Source organism: Neocloeon triangulifer, unplaced genomic scaffold, assembly GCF_031216515.1.
Source record: "Neocloeon triangulifer isolate White Clay Creek 2 clone unplaced genomic scaffold, ASM3121651v1 ptg000011l, whole genome shotgun sequence".
NCBI lineage: Eukaryota > Metazoa > Arthropoda > Insecta > Ephemeroptera > Baetidae > Neocloeon > Neocloeon triangulifer.
The window spans coordinates 463,876-479,646 of NW_026775553.1; the positions used below are offsets into that span (position 1 = coordinate 463,876).

The 15,771-nt window shown below is 35.4% G+C and overlaps 1 protein-coding gene and 1 long non-coding RNA gene across 5 annotated transcripts; one reads left to right on the forward strand and one right to left on the reverse strand.

Moving 5' to 3' along the window:
- Window positions 1-582: 582 nt before the first annotated feature.
- On the forward strand, window positions 583-8,914 carry LOC132196244 (uncharacterized). Its single transcript, XR_009441752.1, has 6 exons — window positions 583-660; window positions 836-953; window positions 1,158-1,309; window positions 1,730-1,841; window positions 2,074-2,195; window positions 8,317-8,914. It is a non-coding gene; the product is annotated as an uncharacterized LOC132196244 (long non-coding RNA).
- LOC132196240 (serine/threonine-protein phosphatase 6 regulatory ankyrin repeat subunit C-like) lies at window positions 2,410-13,534 on the reverse strand. 4 transcript variants are annotated; one of them, XM_059618753.1, is made up of 11 exons: window positions 13,460-13,534; window positions 8,125-8,217; window positions 7,992-8,061; window positions 7,719-7,927; window positions 7,502-7,671; window positions 7,304-7,421; window positions 7,009-7,252; window positions 6,742-6,953; window positions 6,463-6,683; window positions 6,327-6,409; window positions 6,098-6,263 (listed from the first exon to the last, which is right to left on the reverse strand). In XM_059618753.1, the coding sequence occupies exons 2-11, from the start codon at window positions 8,162-8,164 to the stop codon at window positions 6,233-6,235; spliced, it is 1,398 nt and encodes a 465-aa protein (XP_059474736.1). In that variant the 5' UTR covers window positions 8,165-8,217; window positions 13,460-13,534; the 3' UTR covers window positions 6,098-6,232. The 4 variants fall into 4 exon arrangements, with proteins under 4 accessions (XP_059474734.1, XP_059474736.1, XP_059474735.1 ...); XM_059618752.1 differs by lacking the exon at window positions 13,460-13,534 and adding an exon at window positions 11,372-11,498; XM_059618754.1 differs by lacking the exon at window positions 13,460-13,534 and adding an exon at window positions 9,698-9,835.
- Window positions 13,535-15,771: the final 2,237 nt, after the last annotated feature.

A 15,771-nucleotide genomic window follows, 5' to 3' on the forward strand; every position in this document is an offset into this window, starting at 1 on the left:
CACTGCCTCTTGACCCAGTTTCAAATGTAGACAAATTGTGAAGAATTTCTTGCAGCCCATTTTCTTCTGTAATTGTCTCCTTGAGAGCTAATTTCTTCAATTAGAAATTTTATAGAGATTTTAATGCAACGCAACCCTTTTTCAGTTAATCCACGTGTAAATTCAATTTCTAGTTTATTTTCTGCGTCTGTTCCAAGCAAAGGTCTTTCAAAGAACCTAAAATTTTTTTAAAGTTTCGTTCAATTGTTTTAAAAGCTAAAATCTCAAGGTTTCTAATTGATTTTTGCGGATTTTTGTTGCATGCTGTCGATTGGAAACAAATCTTGCTCATGGCAAAGGAATCATTCCACGCTCTGTTGCCGCGCTTTTTCGAAATGCATCGGAGTTGTCCAAGATGCAAACCTAACTTGGAAGAACCAAAAAAGCGATTTATTTAGTTTTTATTTCATTATTTTTCTTAAAAGATAATTGCTCATTTATATTAACGTGAATTTGTACCAAGATTTGTTGCTTTCAACTTTCAATAGGATATTTCACTACCGACAGAGTTAGATTTGATTTTTCGTCACGTTGGCAACAAAACTGCAGAGAGTGCACGAGTAAATTTGTAAACAAAACAACTTGTTGCATTTTGGACTTTCGCAGTCGAAAATCAGGAAAGTGAGTCAAACCCACCCTTAAATTGACCCTTTTCGTTTTCCACCCTTCACCTCAACCCTTGAGCCTCCGAACCTCCGAAGGTCGCTTTTGTCTCCAACCCCCCTGTCAAATTCTCCTCAAGAAACCTTAATTCTTGCTCTAATAATTATAAAATAATGCCTTTTGTTCATTTCAGTTGAATCCGATGGTCTCGCGCAGACCACGTGTGGAGTATTTAGGCGTTTTGGCCGTTGGCCGCCGCGGCCGCCGCCACCTACAAAGTCCTCGTCTACTGTACCAAAAAAACTCCACAAGTATGCTTCTTGTATTTTATTCAATTTTTCTGCTTCAAAGTTTTACAAAGTAGACAATTTTTTGTCCCATCTAATTCCATAATTTCTCTTTTAATATTTTCCTACTGACAAAAATGAAGTTCTTTTTATCCCCCACACTCTTTATTTTTTGTAAATTGGGGTAAAATTCCTGAAGTTCTCATTGAATATGAAACCGAATTTCAGAGGCAGTCGATGTTTAATTGTCAGCAGCAGCTCAGCCTCAACGAGCCGTCCGTCCACCTCAATTTTGAATTGGCCATCGTTGGTCCATGCGGCCATCTTCGACTTCACGCCCAAGGTCTCCGACGCCACGTGGACCCTGAGTTTTGGGCAAAGTGAGTCCTATTTTAATTACAAATTGCCAATACATCTCATAAAAAATAACCTTTGTCTGACATCTGAGATTGACCTTTTTTATTTTTTTTTTCTGAGCAAGATAGTCAAGTAAAAAGTCAACATATTAAAATAAAATGTTTCTAAATCTCTGAAAGCATATTTTGGCGACAGAGTTTTTTTTACAATTCATTTTGGTGCTTCTCTTACCACAATTTAAAAATCTGCTAAAACCTTTAAGTTTCTTTTGACATGGTTTTTGCAAATTTATTCAAATCTAGAAGTAATAACTTTTACTTATGCCTTAGAATTTTGGTCCCGAGAAATTTGTGAAAACTTCTCAACGAATGCAGCCCTCACGTCCTCAGGTGCTATCCCCACCTGACCATCATAGTCAGAATGTGACTGAATTCTGCTCGCAGGTCAAATGTGCAACCTCGCTCGAGACCCTGTGGCTGCTGCGAACCCTTTACTGCATTTATCTCAAACTGCCTTCCTTGTCAAACTCATCCACATTGTCTGGCGCAAAGCAAAGTAAGTACACAATTTTTGCAACCTGGTCAAATCAGGGGGGAACAAAAACAAGACAGTGAAACTTTACCTGAAAAGTATTAAATTTTCATAAATTTCCTTCAAATTTGTTTGTCAGAAAGTCTAAGATCTCATTATGACTAGATGAACCCTGGTAAACTTAAATAGTTTTCAAACAAAAAACACTTAAACTAATACAAATTTCTTGCTGATTTTTCAATTTTTTATTTTGCAGAGATCAAGATTGAAAACTGGCAGGTGAGGTGGGGTTGTTGTTGGAGCTTTTCTCACCCACAAACGCCCTCGATCCAATTTCATCGCTTCAGCACCCTTGAGGACCAACGCCCTAATTTGCAGGTACAGACCACAAACTAATTTTTTTCTAACCAGAGCATATTACGTTTATATACGTAAATGTAAATATATGTAATATATGTAAACTGATTTTTTTTAATAGACTTTGAAATCGTAATAAGAGCGCTTTTTTAAGTTTGCCGACTATGAAATAAAATTTTTAGAAAACTAAATGTTTGATAAGGCAAGATGGTCTAAGGAAATAATTCTGCTCTCACATTGCGGCTTTATTTACTTTATGAATAATCAAAATATATAACTTTATTGATAGGAATGATTAAAGAAAAGCGAAATTAAAACTTGACAAAATATTATTTTTGAGGATTACAAAAATTCTGCTTACACGTGATTTTTTCAAAGATCAGTCAGATCGCGCATGTAATTCAAGTTTCCAGTTGTTTCCAATTTAAAATTTTGTTAAATTGTGCGCAACAGGATTTTTATTTTAACACACTTAACAGTACGTATTGCAGATTGGATCAATTGGTTGCCGTGAGCATTCCTCTAAAATTCGATGAACATATTCAACCAATTGCGGATGAGCGACTTGCAAGGCGGTTTTGCCATCCACATTATTCGCACGAATATCAACGTTGTGTTTTAAAAGCCACATGAATGCTTTAAAATTTCCTTTCATGGCCGTGATGTGCAGTGCGGTTTCCTTTCTCTTTGTCGTTTTCAAAATTAGTCCGGAGTTTTTAGTTTTAATGTAATCCAGTAGTTCTATTATTGAATATTTATCATTATTTGCAGTGAAGTGCACAACACTCCAGCCGTCGTCGTCCTCAGCTTCAATCTGCAACCCAATTTCCTCAACCAACCATTTACATTTTCTTTTAGCATAATAATGACATTGCGCTGCGTAGTGAAGCACCGTTTTATTTGTCTTTGATTTCTGCTTGACCAGTTTTCCACAAAGCGAATGCAGTTCTTTTAATTTATCTTCATAACAACCACTCTTTGCCATCAAGTGCATCGCGTTCTCGCCGTCGTTCGTCGCAGATTCAATTAGATTTGGACATTTCTCGTGAATAAACGTAATCACTTCAATATTTCCCTTACTCGCAGCAAAGTGCACAACATTCCAGCCGTCGTTGTCCTCAGATTTAATCGGCATGCCAATTTCCTCAACCAGCCATTCACACTTCTTTTTAGAATCACAATTACTTTGCGCTGCGTAGTGGAGCATCGTTTTGTTTGTCTTTGTTTTCTGCTTGACCAGTTTTCCACAAAGCGAATGCAGTTCTTTTAATTTATCTTCATAACAACCACTCTTTGCCATCAAGTGCATCGCGTTCTCGCCGTCGTTCGTCAAAGATTCAATCAGACCAGGACATTTCTCGTGAATGAACTTAATCGTTTTAATATTTTCCTCACTCGCAGCAAAGTGGAGAGCGTTCCAACCTTTGCTGTTCACGTCGCGTGGGTTCAATCCCTGAGTCATCAGCCATTTGATTGTTTCCAAGTCAATTTCTTTGTTTTTGCACGCGAGATGAAGCATTGTTTCTCCTAAAATCGTTTTTTGCATGATCAGTTCAGGTTTTTCCTTGTGCAGGTACATAAGTATTTTTCCTCCTTCCTCTTTATAATTTTTAGCAACACAGTGGGCTGCATTCCACCCCTCGTCGTCCACGGCTTTCAAATCAACCCCATTGTCTACGAGAAAAACGCAAAGTTCATGATTTCCATTCTTTGCCGCAAAATGAAGCGCTGTTTTGCCTTCCTCCGTTTTTTGCTTAATCAAATCGCCGTCTCGACTGTGAATGAATTCGACAATTGTTTTTCCTCCACCCCAATAGCATTCTAATTGAAGGAGGTTGAGGCCTTGAAAATTAACAAATTTGATGAGCGCAGGATCCTTTTCCAGGAAGTACTTCACCAATTCAGAATTTCCTATTTCAACTGCGAGATGCAAAGCGTTCCATCCTCTATCATCCTTGTCCCCGATTTTCAAGTCGCATTCTTCCACCAGCCACCGACACATTTTCAACGCGGCCGAGTGTTCTTCCCCTTCCATTATTGTCGCCACATGAAGGGCACTCATGCCTCTGTTAAAAACTGTCTTCTCAAGCACCCTGTATTTTTGCTGCAAATACTTGGCCGCTTCAACACTTTCTCCTTCAATAGCGCGCCCAAACAGTCTGATTGCGAGTTCTTCGGGCGCCTCGCTTTCCGTCCTAAGAAGTGCCTGCGCCGTGCTTATTTCCATATAATCAGAAACAACCCCCCAGTGTCCATAATCTAAACATTCAGTAGGAACGCCGTGCTGAATGAGAATTTCAACGCACTCGACGCTGTTGAAATTTACCGCACGTTCAAGTGCTTCAATTGCAACTTTACCGTGCATGTCGATAAGTCCACTTTCAATCACCAATTTAAGCATCTCGTGGTAATTATTTTCAGATGCATCACTAACAGCATCTCTCATTTCATCATCATTCGCTCGGCAATTTTCGATTAAACTGTGAGTGGAACACTTTTTTACGAGCGCTTTAAAGAGACACACGAAATTGTTCTTGATTGCACCGGAAAGGATTTTTGTGATTTCATTTATTTTTGAAAATTCCAAGCTTTCAAATGCGCGAAGATCCAAAAGTTTCATAGCAATTCCATCGCTCTTGCAACAAGCCTTATTTAAAATTTGATAACCATCTTCAAAATGAAATTTGACCTCGCTGCCATTCTTGCTGAAGCTGATTTGGTTTTCGAAAAGCGAAAACATGGTCGGCAGATTTTCGCCGATAAAAATTTCAAAAATAATATTGTTCGTAAGGTTTTCACTCAAAACTAATTCCAGAGATGACCTCAATTTTTGAGTTTCTTCATCTTGCTCGGAAATTTTCATTTCCACAAATTTTCTGACTTGTCTGTATTTCTGTTCCAATAAATCGAAGGGAATTTTACTATTTATACATTTTTCTTCCTTTAAGCAGTCGATGTAATTTTGAGCAGCGAAAAATTCCGCGAACGTTTGGTGCACGAAAACGATGTTTCCATCAATCAGTGTCACGATTCCATTGCGTTCGTATGTTAATTCCTTAACACTCTCGTTATTTAGATATGAAAGTGCAATATTTTGCAGTTCACTCAGACATTTTTCAAAATGATTCAAGTACTCACTTTTACCTTCTATGTAATCTTCTTTTAGCACATGCCGCACCTTCTGCATCACAATATTCTCGTAAATGTCAAACAAGTTTTGAGAATCGTTTCCTAAAAGTGATTTGTCCAATTGAGCGATCATTTTCAAGTGAAGAGGATTGCTTAAGATATCGTCTGATCCGTTACGTTGAAAGTTTGCAATCAAACTTTTGCATTCACCGAAGTCTCTTTTTGAAATCATTTTCAAAAGTTCAATTTGTTGTTCTTCTTCAAGAGGCAAAATTCTTGCTGTGCAGATTTTCTGCCCACCGCCTAGTTTCCTCCTAATCGCATCTTCTTCGTGCGGTCGCGTCGAAATCCAAATTGGAATTTCTCTTTCAACCGCTTTTTCTAGCAAATTCAGCACCGCGTCCCTTCGAACGGGGCAAATCTCGTCAAATCCGTCAAACAGCAAGATGATTTTTTTCTCCTCGATTAAATTTTCAATTTCTTCCTCGTCAACTCTAGTCGCTGAAGAAATCACAGTGACCAAAGAGGGAGCAACTTTCTTTTCTGGAAGAAGACTTAAACTTAACACATCTTGCAAAAGGCCGATTTTAAAAACCTTGACGCTGGAAAGTCTCCTTCGAAGTTCAAGAGCGATTTCGCTCATCACGGTCGTCTTTCCTGAACCCGGAAGGGACGACAAAAGCCAAACGCGATGCTTCTCCATTTTCATCGCTTCTTGAATTAATACTTCAAAATTAAATTTCTTCTTTTCTTCAGCATCTTGGATTTTCAATGCAAATTTTGGTTTAAAGAAATTCTGCGGGAAATGCAGCGAGTGCGGCAAAGTAGAGATGAGCATCGCTTCAGGGGTTCCCCTCCCTTGACTTGATTGAACGAGCAGGTCGCACAGGCACTCCTGAAGACTCCTCTCGCCTTTGATTTCTTTGTTTTCAAAAATCTCTAAAAGTTTTCGCAAAAGATCTGGAAGGTTTAAAAAAAAATTAATATTAAAATATTGGTTTTTCGTAAATTAAAATGCAAGACCTTTGCTTCGAAGAATAAAAAGCATCCAGCCGCTGTGAGGGGTCGCCTTGAGAAATTTCATTTTTTTTTTCACTTGGTGCTTTCTTAAGGTTAAAAAAAGTCAATCTAAGTTATTATCAAACTATTTCAAATTTACTCCTTCTGCGTCCTGATTCGCTGTCCCTGTGTCAATCAGAAAGAAAAGCTTTGGTTTTCCTTGCCACTGTTCTGATTTAGATCCTAGCAAAGAGTCAATCAACTCGCCAATCGGCATTTCCTCATTTCCACTCAGGTTTACGCAAACTTCACCGTCTTTGTCTGTGATTTGGCAAAAAATGAACGCTGCGAAGCATCCGTACTCGATCCACAATTTTCTCTCTGAAAAAATTTTAAATTTTAGAAAATTAAATTAAAAATTAAAAAAATTCTCAAGTACGTAATTCCTGAAAGCAGTTCTTCACAATTTCACAGTTTAATGTGATTTTTTTAGTCTCAAATCCAAGATTTTTAACGAGACTGAATTCCAAGTTTTTAATCACGTCATTTTCTGGGTTTCCGTGGTGAAATATTGCTGCGAGTTTCCCTCTGAAAACAGACTTTGTGTTTGGATTCATCCAATCGAATTCCATCGTCGATTGGCTTTGGCCACTAAAATGGAAGATTTTGATCAATAATTTCCATTTTAAATAAAAAAAATTCTGACCAATTCTCGAATGCAGAAAAGAAGAACTTTCTGTCATGCGGAAACATTTTAATTTCCATTGTTTGTTCCGTTTGCTTTCCATTTATAAGACTTGGTTGTGCTTTTATCGCCCATTCGTGAATTCTGTTTTGCATTCCGGTGGAGAAATGAGCGATGCTCTCGTTTTCTCTCATCAGGTTGAGTTGTTCGCACAAACACTGAACAAGCCAAGTCCCTTTATCATTATTTCTGCCTGCGGTTGTTGCTAAAAATTATGATTAAATGATCGCCAGTTCAATTAAAAATTCCAAGTTACTTTCAACCGTTGAGTAGAAAATAATCGTGTTGTGCATTTTTGGCTCAAAAGAAACTTTGCTTGAGTAGTTTGTGGCCGTGTCTTGGTTATCTGTCGATGAAAGTTCACCTCTGCACGGCTGAAAGTACAGATTAATCCAGTAGTTGATTTCCAAAAATATTTATTCTAATAAACCGAAAAATAAACTTTTTAACACACCCCTAGAAATAAGAGCCTCAAGCTATTTGCAAATGTTTTTTCCAGTTTCGCAAACAATTGCTTGGTGTTGAACGAGTCGTAAACATTTGATATGATTTCGTCTGTGTAAATCTTTCCCTCGGAACCTCCGTGCGACAAAATGATGAAAATGAACACTGACGGCTCTGCATCTGTTTTTACCATTAGACCAGTTTTAATTTATAAATAAAATTTCTACCTTCAGAAGCAAAGAATCTCTTCAGTTTTTGCTCGTCGGCCAACAGAGCCAAAAGGTCCTCCTTTTTTGGTGACGGCAAATCTCTGAATCGGCACTTTCGGTTTCCAGCAAATGTTTTTCTCAGGTTCTTGACATCCTTCTTGTTTCCCTTCCGGGGCCACGTCCCGGCACCACCCTCGAAGCTGTAGTGGGCGACAAGCACGAACACGCTTGAAAAACACGAAGAAAATGAAAACTAATTTAATGATAATTAAATTTTAAAAAAAATGCTACTTTTCCGCGTTACTGCGCCTGTCAAAAAACCCCAGCTTTGTTGGTCCCTCGGGAGAGCCTTGCCGAAAACCTAGATTTTTTGAAATTGAATTGTAGAAAAATATAAGAGTCGTAAAAATAAAATTGCACAAACCATTCTCCACAGCTTCATTTAATGTATCACTTATTGGCATTTTTGTTTGGCGGCCGTCAACGCCGAGGAATCAAATTTCAGCAAATCATTCAACTGCAAAAAAAATACAGGAATCGATTTTATAATAAACAAATGATATTTAATAAAAGAAATAATCTTTAAAATAAATTTTAATTATGATTTGCTTTGCAGGTATTGATAGATGTCAATAACTCTGTCCATGAAAGCGAGCTAAAATTTTGGGCGGCGAAAATAATACAGCAAAGACCTTTGCAATATTGAGTGAAATTCATTAAATTTATTGCCCTATGGAGATGCGAATAAATAAATGGCATCTTTCTTCGGCCGTTTTGAACATCATTTCAAGCAAATACAGACGGAAGTTATTAACGTCACCAGAGTTTAATTCAGATAAATTAATTTTTAGCCTAAATTCAATGAAAGATGAAATCAATAATTTCAAGAAGAGAGAACTAATTGTATCATCAGTTGGTCTCAGGTTCTTATGCCAATTCCAGGCAGGATGAAAAATGATGAATTTTAATAAATTGTCTCAAGCTAGAAAAAGTAAAGCGAGGCTGGCTTTTGTAGCCTTAATTTTTTTAGCTTTTTAAATAATAATCATGCCTTGACTGTGCTTCTGTTCAGCTTTTGCATTTTCTTCCAAATCTTGACAAATTATTTACCACGGATTTTCCCCAAGCAATGCAATCTTTTAAAATGTATGAAATTTTTCTCTTTGTAAACTTTTGCTACTCTTTTTGTTCTCAATAAAGACATGATTGGAAAAGCCGAGACAATGAGAACGCCGTTTTTTTCTTGATTTCTAATCACAAAATTAAAATTGTTCGTCCAAAGGGAATTAATTACTAATTGCTTTATTGGTGTGTATTTTTGCGCCCATCAATTACATAGAAATTGATATATCAATCGCAAATAAAGCAATAAAAAAAAATCAAAAAAGAATTTGTTTGGTATTGATAATCTATTTTAAAACAAATAGAAAGTAACTAAATTTTTTCTAAAGCATTTGAAATCAAGAAATAATCTTATGCCGAAATGTGATTTTTTTTTTCTTCAAAATTATTATTTTTACGCGAGTAAAAAAACAAAACAATTTTGTCACTTGATTGGTTCAAAAAATATGTGCAAGTGTTTACGTACGAAAGAATGAATATTTAATATTTGAGCAAAATGCGTGGCAAAATTTGTTTGATGGGATTTGGCTAAATGAAATGCTGCATGCGGGAAAGCACAGATGAAATCAATTCCTTCAATGATGCGAATTCAAATGTTTCCCTGATATTCACTAATGTGGAAAGACCCAAAATATTAAAGACCAAAATTCGCATTGGCTTTTTATTAGAAAAAAAATTTATAATTCAATTATAAGTGCTCCTGCGAATAAAAAAAAATACTGAATAACGTGATCATATTTTATAGTGACGAAGACGCGAATTAAAATAATGAAATTACAACTTTCACTGGAATGTAATCTGAACATAATTATCTAATTTAAAAATATTCATTTTGGTGAAGCGCGTGGACCAAAATCAATGTCATTTATACTTACCTAATAAAATTCTTGCAGCATCAAAAGCAGAATTGAACGCATCGAAAAAAAATTGAATAAATTGCTTTGGAATGAGACTCGTTTGAAATTACAATTGGCGTTCGGTACTTTTGTGGCTCAAGCAAGAAGCCTCACTTGACGAAAGTCTACATAAAATAAATCTCAGGGAGCGGCTTTCGCTCGGAGAAAAAGTCATATACCTTTTTGGAACCTCTCCGAGTCGGCTCTCAGACCCCCTCCCCGTTTTCATAGCCATTTTGTGCAAAATATAGTTAATTAAAAAAAATGCAGTTTTTTGCATGTTATAAATTTTGCTTAAATAATTTGTATTTACGTTTGCGATAAATATTTTCCAAACATTCTCGAGGGTATTTTTCCTCTCACGGAAGGAAAAAATTAATTTGTAATAAAAATTAACGTGAGAATAAAAGCAATGCTAAAAAAAATATTTACATTACTTACAATGGCAATGCTACTTCATTTGAATTTTCCGTGGTGGCGCAATCGCGGAAAAATTTAATAAAATTTAAATTTATGAGCTTAATCTGTCGTTTCAGCTGCGATTTCGTCTGAAATATTGGTTCATTGCCTGTAGTATTAAGACTGCGTATCAACGTGATGGAGAGAAATTAACAGGGTATATGAAATTTTCAGTTCTTCTTGAATTTTAAAATCGGATTTTATATTTTTTTTAATTTCATATGTGTATTTTTATAAAATGTAAAAAGTTTACACATGTTTTTAGCTGTCGGTCTTTACAAAATCCTTGGACGTAAATTATATAAAAATCATTGATGGCGTGGCAGAATCCAAAGTATTAATTCAGATCAGTTGAATGGAGTCAGGCATGAGGGTTGTTCTTCCCCAATTCTTTTCAATTTCTCCACTGAAGATTTTTTAAAAAAAAGTCTAAATGTTAAGGCTATGCAGACGAAATTGCATTTACTTGGAATATTTGAAATTAATTCCGGCCGAACCAAAAATGTTCCTTAAAAACAGGGCTTGCAACTGAATATTGAAAAAAATAAGATTACGAAGTTTGGAAATGGAAGGATATTGAATTTCAAATTGAAAAGAGAGTCAGAGCGGCGCTTTGCTCGCAATGTATCTGAAAATGTTTTCGAACGGCTTTAAAATTATTTGACTTGAAATTTTCCCCAACGGCGGCGATGATTTTCATATTATTCAAAGAGAGAAGATTTTGTGAGGCTAGAATTTGTGAAAAGTAGATTTCTGGAAAAAGTTCAAGAATCAAAATTTTTAAGATGGAAGATTCCGATGTGTTTGTCTCGGATTTAAAAGAAAAATTCGTTTGCCTGATGAGATTGATATTTTTGAAAACTTGATTTGTGAACAAACTCTGAAGAAAATTAATATCTGCAACAATTTTTTTAATACAGAGACGATGCAAAGAGAAAACTGGAGAGCGGCGCAATTAAAAGATCACGCGTTTCGCCCGTCACTGATTTCATTTTCTGCGTCGCAAAAAAGTGAATGTAAATTCTGTGGGTAAAAATTTAGTCGGTCCCGCGTAAATGATTGTATTTGGAAAAGAAATTAAGGCTACGAGAAGCGGAAACAAGTAAGGTCGTAATTTTTGCAGAAGTTGATTTCATGGTTTTCCACTTTTTACCTCAAATTTTGCAAAAATAAGTTAAAGAGCGAAAGTCTCACCTTAAAATAGGTCTTGCTTCGACTACGTGGTGCTAAAAAGTGGTTCCGCCTTTAACCTTGATTTTTAGCGACCTGAGGAAGGTAGCAAAAACGTGGCAACGACGCCACCTATGCTCAAATATGGGAGAGAGTGAAAAAAAGAAAAACAGAGCCGCGTCGCTCCTCCTTCATGCTCGGCCTCGGCCACAAACTAAACTCGTCTTCTTTTTATCCACTTTTGCCTTCCGACAATTATTTTACCCACAACAGCACCATATGAATTTCAAATATTCCTTTATAATTTTTTCTTTTGTTAATAAAATTTGGAGAAAAAAATACTCGAAACTACAATTACACTTTTAATTTCATATTAAAGCGAATTTGGAAATTATTGCACTTTTAACAATTCATTTTGATGGGAAATACAATATTTTTACTGCACGTTCAAAATAAATCAAAGAGATCGTTTCGAAAATAGTTTTTACTTGAATAGAGTGGTAATAATTTAGCTTAAATAAGTGACCTTTAAAGCTCATCAATACGTTTGGTCTACATTAATTGAAATTTTGTCAAGTGCGTTAAATTTCTCCTGAAATTTTCTTCAGAGTGAAATTTAAAACAAGGAAACTCAATATCATTTAAGTTTAAAAAGAGGAAATAAATTATTTAATTTCTATTTAATTCATTGGATTTATCGTATTTTAGTTATATTATTTTGGTAAAGCTACCTAATAAATGTATTTCTGCCTGCAGTTTTCACGCGTCCCCATGTATTATGAAATTCCTCCTTGATCGATACGGATTTTTTTTACCTATTCAATAGTTGATAATATTAATTATTTTTTTCTTTGTACAATATTATTAAACATTTTAATTAAAATGAATAGAATTGTAATGAAAAATGCAATTATTGAATTTAAGTTTTGGAAATAGATTAACAAAATTTTTATTAATTATATTTCTGTTTTTTTAAATTATTTATTCTATTCTCTAAGTCGCCTTGGGAGAGAATTATGGCAGCCAGCCTAGCCCAATTTGGAGGCAAAACTGTTTCCAAATTAAACCTACTCGCCAAGTTGGAGCCGTGACGGGAAAATATTTATCAAAATTAAAAGAGTCAAATATTCTTTGCTTGCAATTTTAATCTGAGGAACCGCGCTCAATTTTTAACGCAGCCGGCAGGAAATTCCACTGATTCGCGATTTGGAATATTTTAAGCTCTGTGCGCACTTTTGGGAGAATCAAACGCTGCTCACTATTTTTCATCACTCGGCCTTTGCGTCCATTTTCCCAAGTGAAATATGGGTTGAAAAAAAAATGGGGTTTTGATTGATTCTATGATTTTTATTGATCAATTTTTATTTCTGAAATGAATCTTCTGCATTCGCGCTTTTCTTATTAAGGAAAAACTCGTTCTCTCTTGAAAGAGAAGGTCAAGCGCGGGCTCAGACATTTGGCCTGGGGATAAAAAAAAAACTGGATTAAATTGGAGTCGCGGATGAGAAAGAGAAAAGTCTAAGGCAGCTTGGCATGCAAGTTCTACGCAATATTCGGTTATTATCGTCAAGAAATGGAAATTTAAAATTGAGCTTAATGAATTCGTGTTCCGTAGATGAGATTATTTATATAAATGAGTCAAAAAATTAAAAAAATTTGAAAACTCTTCTTGAAAAAATTAAATTATTACTAAAAATTTTTATAACAAACTTTTTTTCTGCAACATTCGAAGGAATGTGGCAAAATTAAGCTCTGAAATGAAGAAGAAGAAGAAAAGGCTCTCTTAATTTTTTCAGAGTCAGAACACAAACTTTAGTTAATTTCATCCTCGGCATCCTTCCTTGACTTTGCCAGAATTCTAGAATTCCGCGACCCTGGATTTGACCAAATGATAAAAATTATTGAAATTTAGAAAATGGATCGAGCACTTGCTTGGAAATTTTAACTTGTTTTCAAATCAACTCGATTGCTTAAGATTTTCAAACTATAAAAAGTCTCCTTTTTTTAAATCTCTTTTTTGTTTGCCTCAATTTTAATTTTACTTGATAAAATGATAAACTCTTTTAAAAGAACTGTTGAATCAAAAAAATTAAAAGACCAAACGAAACTCACCAAGTCAACTTTGAGTAGAAACCGCGGCCGTCGAGTTGCTCTTTGCTTGAAATTGCCGAGTTCGTGTGAGGCTGAGAGGAAATTAAAGGTGAAAACGACACGTCATTCTTATGTGAGAAAGTCTTGGGTTTTAAGATGGACTTTTCACAAAGTCTACATGTTTTTTACGTTCTCACAGGGCAACCTTGACACATAAAAAGCTAAAAAGGAATAATATAAGTATTTTTTAAAAAATAAAGCACGAAACTGAATAATTTAGGCGAATAATTTCTCCAATTTTCCTTAAATTTTAAAATTTTGCACTGGCGCTAGCAACAGTTTGGACACTTTATTGTCAGAGTCAGATTTTTATCAATTATATCAAAATTGAGCGCTTTTCAACGTTTGGTCTGCCGATGCGCGAAACGCCCTATCAATCATTTTTTATTTTCCTTATTTATTTGGTTTCAGATTAGCTCAAATTGCTCTTGTTTGGGTTTTTCAAATTTTGCCTGAGCGAAATTCTCTCATTCCAGATAGAAGGGACGCACTTTTCAGCATGCAATAAATTTCTTTTCTTTGTTAAGGCGCATCTGTCGGTTGAATATTTTAAAAGAAAAAGAGAACACAATTGGCGGAAATCATTTTTCCACCACTGAAGGGCCTTAAAAATTGATTTGAAAATAAGCAGAGAATATCAAGTCCCGTTTCCTTGAATACAAATTTACATATGTGACCTACAGAAAATATTTGATCTTTGTGTAAATATTTGAGAAAACTGCATTTGATCCCTTATTGAAAATTGACACAAAATCTAAGAAGTTATTTCTGCGATTGCGAAATTTTGAAAATTTTAAAACAGTAAAATTGACTCTCCGCCAACGTTCAAATTCTTCTGTAATGATTCTTAATTTTTCAAATTCGCTTTTGAAGTTGATCATGAAATTCGGCCTTATTTCACATTAAGGAGGAAAAAATAACAAGTGACCCTTTTTAAAGGAGTGAAATTAAATGATTTATCAATTCGCAGAGGCACGTCGATCTGGCGTTTTACCATTTGTACGTCAAGGAGTGGAACGAGTGATTTCCTACCTGGCTGCGGACGCCGTCATCAATGGTACAAATATAAAAAATTTCTTTAATTAAAAAAATTGTTGGTGCTGAAAGTCACTTAAATACCATTTCTCGTGACTTAAGAGTTTTGTTGAAGAATTTTTATCTTCTTATTATCAAATTAAATGATCTTTTTTTTTCATTTTTACCAGACGAGTGGCGCGAAGTGCGCGAGTTGCTGCGGGAGTTGCAGGCGCACTCGCACGAGATCGATGAGTGAGTCGCCGTTTTTGTCCCTAAATTTTTTTCCCCTAAAACCAATTTCTTCATTTCCCCTAAAATCAAAACCCCTAAAACCATTTTCCCTAAACTTTTTTCTTGCATTTCCCCTAAATAGCAATGCCTCTAAAATTATTGTCCTTAAAATTGAAAAAATTGTAAATATATATTTTACCTGAAAGTGGAAAAAAACGGAGCAAAATATAATGTAGTCTTCCTTGGAATACCACAGAGAAAGGTACGCTTAAAATACAAGTTTCAATATTCTGACTGATTCTGATCAAAATATTTTAAAAATATATAATTTGTTACCAAAAGATGAATTAAATCGTCAAATTATGAAAAAATGTGATTTTTAATAATTTCCAAAATATATGCTCTATCAATATTTAGTTTCATTTATTTTGTCGTTATTCTATAACCATCAAGTTAAGTCTTATTGTTAGTCCAAATCCTGAGTACACTACCTCGATCTTTTCCCATATTGCTAAAATAGCCTTTTTCCGTTTTTATTTGCTGGATTTGCAAGCTTCTTGAGCACAGATTATATTTGCTTCAGGTTTATAAGAGTTAGTGAAATGTAAATTTTTTTTAGTATGGACTTTATAAAACTTCATGTAAGTTTTGAATTGTGTTTTTAATTTTAATAATTTACAATATATTATCTCTAAATGATGGAGCTGGCAACCAACAATTTTTGCATACGGAAACAGCCCTGAATCCTGCCTTCTGTTATGGTTTAGGGGCAATGAAATTTAGGGGAAATGGAGTTTAGGGGAAATAAAAAAAAGATTTTAGGGATAATAATTTAGGGGAAATAATTTAGGGGAAATACAGAAAAAAATCATTAGGGGAAATAAATTTAGGGACAAAAGGGGGCTCCCCGACGAGTGGCACGACCAGGGCCAGGTCGTGTTGACCTTCCTGACCCTGAGCGACGAGTTGGCCTCGCTGCGGTTCTCGTCCGAGGGCCGGCTAGGGGGCGTGGCCCCCAGGGTGGC